The sequence below is a fragment of the Corvus hawaiiensis genome, chromosome 14, assembly GCF_020740725.1.
Source record: "Corvus hawaiiensis isolate bCorHaw1 chromosome 14, bCorHaw1.pri.cur, whole genome shotgun sequence".
Taxonomy (NCBI): Eukaryota; Metazoa; Chordata; class Aves; order Passeriformes; family Corvidae; genus Corvus; species Corvus hawaiiensis.
The window spans coordinates 7,309,473-7,315,472 of record NC_063226.1 but is presented as its reverse complement, the minus strand read 5'-3'; the positions used below and the strand labels follow the sequence as shown (position 1 = coordinate 7,315,472).

At 44.4% G+C, this 6,000-nt stretch overlaps 1 protein-coding gene across 2 annotated transcripts in view; it reads left to right on the top strand.

The window, feature by feature from the left end:
* The first annotated feature begins 336 nt into the window (after nt 1-336).
* Nucleotides 337-6,000, top strand: part of PHF6 (PHD finger protein 6) — a 28,257-nt gene continuing 22,593 nt past the window's right edge. The window contains exons 1-3 of one of the 2 annotated variants that reach the window (XM_048319259.1): nt 337-499; nt 5,361-5,540; nt 5,720-5,821. In XM_048319259.1, coding sequence (XP_048175216.1) covers nt 5,403-5,540; nt 5,720-5,821 — 240 coding nt within the window. In that variant the 5' untranslated portion in view covers nt 337-499; nt 5,361-5,402. The remainder of the gene's footprint in view (nt 500-5,360; nt 5,541-5,719; nt 5,822-6,000) is intronic. The other variant, XM_048319261.1, reaches the window with a different exon arrangement.

Below are 6,000 nucleotides of genomic sequence, written 5' to 3'. Positions count from 1 at the left end.
CGAGTCCCGTGCGCCCCTCACAACGGCTGCGGGTGAGCGCTGCGCATGCGCAGAGCTTCTTGTGTGTATGTGCCTCCCGCCGCCCCGGCTCTCTCGCGCCGGGACCTCGCGGGGAAGCGGCGGCGGCGGGCGCGCATGCGCAGAGCCGCCGTTCCCCACACCTCCCCATCTTCCGTTTCTCGGCCTCGCAGAGAAGCGCAGCGGGGGCAGCGAGAACCGGGAGCAGGAAAGGCGCGCGCGTTGTCGCGCGTGCGCAAAGGAGGCCGCGAGCGGCCCCCCCCGCCAGGCTCCCGCCAATCGGGCACCGCCCCGCAGCGCCACCGCGGCCCAAGCGCGCCGTGCGTGCGTGCGTGCGTGCGCTCGGCGGCGGCGCGTCCCGAGCCCCGAATGAACGCCCCGGTCCCGGTGGGCGAGCGGCCCTGAGCGACCCGCGAGCGGGGACGGGCCGTGCCGAGCCGTGCCGAGCGGCTGCTCCTCCTGCACCCCGCCCGCCGCACGGGTGAGTGACCGACGACCGACCCGCCGAGCGCCTACTGTCCGCCCCGCCACCGCTGCGCCGCGCGCCACGGGCAGGCGCGGCGCCCCCGGGCCGCCCGCAGCCCCCGGCTCGGGGCCCGCCCGCTCTCCGCCGCTGCCGGTCCCAGGGCCTCAGCCGGCCCCTGCAACCCTCCGAGCGTCACGGCACTCCGCAGTACCCCGTAAGGGGTGCCCCCGGTGCTGGTACCGCCCCCCTGCCCCCTCCCCGGGCCGGCGGTGCCGCTTGTTCCGCCCGCCCCGGCCCGCGCCCTCCTTGCCGGGAGGATCCGCCCCGCCTTGTCTCCCGGTCCCGTTTCCCCCAAAATTTCGTGGAATCGGGAGGGGATCGCTCTTCCTGCGTCCCCCCGCGCTTCCACCAGTAGCCCCTCGGCCAGGGAGGGGTTGGGCTCCTGTGGTGCCGGCCGGGCCCCGCGGGGAGGTCGGGCAGTTCCTCCCCGAGAGATGCCCGTCCTACCCCGTCGATCCCCTGGGGAGGCGACGGCAGAGGTGCCGCTGTCGGCCCATCTCCCGCTCCCCGTGGGAGGATGTAAACTTTCCTGGAGATCCCTCAGCGCCGTTTGCCAGATCTCCCTGACCGCGGGCTCTCTCTGTGTCATTTTTAGTCACCTGCTCTGCTCTCATTGTTTAGGCTTTCGAGGGTTTGCTCTTCTCCCCTCGCATCTGCCCCCTCTTCGGTGTCTTTTTGGGTTTTTTAAAGGAAGTTGCATGTATAAGTTCCCATCCTACTTTTTATAGTGGCTGAAGGATGCTGTGTGAATGTAACTCTTGGATAAAAATTTGTATGGGACCTGTGATTTGAGTTCTCAGCCACAGAGCCCTACAGGATACTTTCCCTCTCCCCTTCTTCACCCACTCTTCTCCAAAATAAACCTCCCAACAATGGGTGATCGACCCGGGAAACTGTGAAGCACTTGTAAGTTCGTGACTCTGGTATCTCCAGTGAGCATCTTGGAAAAATCAGCACAAATACTTTCTGTAGCTTTTCCTGAGAGACCAAACCACTTCAGCATCTTCAGTGGCATTTTCTGAAGCTTGTTTACTTCTCGCATGTTTTCCTTAGGTGTCTGAAATTTTCTTCACAAATTTAAATTCTAATTTTTTGAAATACAGTTTGGGAATCGTACAGGTCACACAGCAAAACAAACTTTACAAGTGCAGCTTGTAGGTCACTGTCCTTTGTAGGAAATACAAGTGAGATTTTAACTCCTGTAATCAGGCTCCTGAAATATGTTTGGGCAATAAATAGAAATTAGAGTCCAGGTCACTTTCTGTTCTTTGGTGCTGAACAATGTTTCATGCACTGAGGGCATCCTGTGCCTGAGAGTCATTGAACTTGCACTTTTGTATTGGGAAATCTGTTGTCTAGAGCTCACTAAAGCAGCACAGAAGCTACAGGAGGGTGTAAAACCTGCTGCTTTAAAGATAAAGATGCTGTGAGGGAAAGAACTACATTTAATACCTTAGTGCACATAAGAAATGTGAATGCAAATGAACCCAAATTTTTCAGTGAAGAATGTTTGAGTGAATATCTAGTTTTGTGATTCTAGGGTATATGTAGCTTCTAATTTCTTAGATCAAGCCCATGGAAAACTGATCTGTATGGAATAACCTTTGTGTTTGTAGTATGTGCGTTCCATTTTGGTGGAGACAGTGAAAATCTCTCAGACAGTGATTCCACAGTACATCACTCCTGATCCAGTCTGTGGGACTCTGACAAGGCTGACAAACAAGATTCTGTCAACAGTAGATTTAATCACTACTTTTTGTAATTCTTACTCATTTGTTAGTCTTTTAAACATGGAAAACCAAAATATTGAGCTGTTTTTAAGTTGCATTTTTTTTCTTATTCCAATGAAATGTAGCTTGGTCTTGGCAAACTAGATTAGTTGCTCTGGGTGATTCAACTAGAGAGATGAAAACAGAATTTTGAGTGCTTGCATTCAGAATTGTGGGGCTGTAGCTGCATAACTTGGTTCATCTTTCTCAGAAAATGTGTTTTGTTTCTTTTTTTAAGGGACAGGTTAAGTGCATTTTGGCACAAAGAAAAGTGATCTGAGAGTAGTGTTTTCTCACATTTATGAGAAAACAAATATAATTTGTGGACATGTCTATTGATGTTTCTCATGCTCAGGTTTTTTTGTACAGTCTTTAAAAATGTATAAATAGTGTTAATGCCCAGTGATACAGAAAAAAACCAAATGCAAAGAATGCAGGGTTGGAAAGAAAACCTTTAGATATCCTTGTAAAATGCTTTCAGAGTAATTTAATCTGATGGTGAAAAGAACGTGAATTTCCTTGGCCTGTTTGAGTTTTGAATAATTTTTCAAGTTTTAAATTATTTATAATAGTAAAATATTTCAAAACGTTTGGTTTTTTTTTTTTAAAAACATCAACATCCATATATTGAGTAAAGATTGGCATTATTTTTAACTTTACTGTGAGCCTTAAAAAATCTAATTATGCAGAAGTACTTGAGGAGGCCAGGCTGTGTCAGGTTCTGGTGCTGCTGCAGTGACGTGTCTGTAGTGCACTGGGAGGTGGAAAGCAGCAAGCTGTGAGAAGGTTCTTTATAATCTTGTGTCTTGTAAAGTTATTTTTCCTATAAATTAAATATGATAAGAGCCACTTAAAAAATCTTTATGTGTGCTATAAATTATTTTCATTTTCTAAAACACAAACTTGCTGCTTAAATTGAAGGCTAGTTCTGTTTTAATAGTAATTCTTATTCCTGAAAGTCAGTGGGATCTGTGCACATGTACAAGGAAATTCCTGATCTTCCTTTTAATAACTGGTATCATTGCTGTCAATATTTTAATAATATAATCTGAATATAAAATGAAACAGGTAGACCCAAGTGATTGTGTGTGTATATACCACACTGTTTATACCAAAACAGAACTTCTTGCATTTTACGTTGTTTTGTTAGTATATTTCTAAACATCCCTGTGTGATTTATGTTGAGGTATTCAATGTGAGATGTAAACAAGAAATCTTTGTGATATTATTTCCTACTTGTCTTTTGTAGGTCTTTTTCTGCTCCCAAACATTATTTAAGTTCAAAAAATTACCCAGATTTTTATTTTTTAATATATATATATCTATCTTCAGGAACCATGCTTTCTCCTCAGAAGGTTTTACAGAATAGTCTTGTTTTATTTTTTCTTTAGAAGAATACAGTATAATAATTCTTTTGTGTTTAACACTTAAGGATTCTGTATTGCCACTGCAAAAGGGTGTGACTGGTTTATCCAGATAGGCACATATTTTGTGCAAATCAGCAAGATCTGAAATCTTTGCTTTCTTGTTCTGAGTGTGTGTCAGTGGTGTAAACTGCTCTCAGAACAGAAAGCAAATGAAGCTGTTGGGAGAGCAAAGATGAGGGGGATAGGACAGGCACCTTTTGAGGCAGGAGTTGTGCAGTAAACAGTGCAAGGCCAACAGTTACAACTCAGTCTGTGAAAATCTGTTGAAGCAGAAGAACACAGCAGGAGCGTCTGTCAGCAGGAGGACATGCTCACGGAAACTTGAGGACGTTCCGTTGCTTTCGGTTAGCGAAGGAGTAAGTGATACCAGCATTATGAGCTTCTGACAGCACTGGGGAGCACTGGGTCTGCCTATGCAAATTCCAGAGACCTGTCGTGCGTTTTTATGCAGATCTGTGCCATTGTAGACCAGTCCAGATGTTTTGCAACTCTGGTCTTCTTATTTATGGCTGGATTTTACACTTTTTTCCAACACAAATATCAAACTCTATGGTGGCTTTTCTTACTTAGCTGAGACAAATTAAGAGAAAGGCTGAGGAAGATTCTATTGCAGTTGTGGCAAATTCTGATAGTAAGGTTCAGATCTCCAACGTAAAAAGCTCTAAAAGTCTATTTGAAGAAGATGATTTTTTTTTATTTCTTGCTAGATGTAGAAGCAAATGAACACAAACTTCTTAATACTGGGCCAAGAAGTTCATACACTCGTTGGGTGTTTTCACTTTTGCACAAGCTGTGTCTGCCTGAACTGGGCACTGTGACCTCAGTGTTACATTTTAAAATGTGTTGCTGGTAGCACATGAAAAGTTTGTGATTCATACTGAGTTTAATTTTAAGTTACTTTTCTGAGCTGAGAACAGCAGCTCTCTTGCGCTTACTGAAACGTGGTGTGGTACTGCCAAACTAACTGTGGGTCACAGAGAGGTTTCCATTGCAGCATCTTAGGCAGAGAGGTGTCTAAAATTTTGTTCCTAATACTGTTTGAGTAGCCACGAAATACCTCTGATACAAAAAATTGTAACATTTTTTCATGTCATCTCTACTCTTTACTCATCTGACCTGAGACTTTGTGAGCCTTTATGGCCAAAACCTGTGCTGGAGGCTGTGCTGGACTCTGGGTGTTTCTTTGCTTCTGTTTTTGAAGAAGTTCAGTAGCATGAATTTTGTTGCACGTACAGATAATATATATTTTCTACAAATTCCTTTCCTGTAATAAATAACTACAAAAATTAGTTGCAGTAACTTTTTTCCCCAACAATTCTCTTGTTGTATTTTCCACTACTTTTCCCTTTTCTGCTTTTGTATTAGCATCCGAAGTTTTATTTTAATTCTTAAACGTTTTCTTTTGCATAAAGAAAACTGCTTTTTCTTGCTGATAAAATTTCATTAAAATTTGGCAAAGTACTGCCTCTGCCAGTCGCTTATTTATTTGGATATATTGAAGTAGTAGCATGAAGAAAAGAGAGAAATCGCTTCCAAGCATCCAATACTGTATTTATAAAACTAAGTTAATTTGCCTTTTCTGGATGTTAACATGCTGATTGCAGTTTTTTTCCCCTGTAGCATTGAGAGGATTGCAGTGGCATTCTAAGGTCATTTAAAATCATGACAAGCTCAGTCGGACAGAAGAAAGTCTCCTCCAGACAAAGGAAGTGTGGGTTCTGTCGGTCGAATAAAGATAACGAATGTGGGCAGTTGCTGATGTCGGAGAACCAGAAGGTGGCGGCACATCACAAGTGTATGGTGAGTGACCAGGAATGGGATGGAACCGGGAAAACGCTGCGAACACGTGGAAAAGCCAACCAGGTTGGAATTGGCACACATGATTAACCACTACAATTTGGTGGGTTTCATATCTGTAAATTTCTCAATCACTTATAACCTTAAAAAGTAAAATGCAAATTTTGTTTTTGCAATTTTAGCTGTTCTCATCCGCACTGGTTTCTTCACACACTGATAATGAGAGTCTTGGTGGATTCTCTATTGAAGATATTCAGAAAGAAATAAAGAGAGGTACAAAACTGGTAAGTCCCTATTTTGGCTCTTGAAAATGGAAGACAGTATTTTCATACCTTCTATAAAGTTTGCAAGGAAGTTGTTCAGTGTATTTAATCTATTTAATATTTTCTGTGAGATTTCTGAAAGAAACCCACATTCTAGGGTCCTGGGAAGGGTGTTATTGTGCCTTTACCAGTATTTGGGC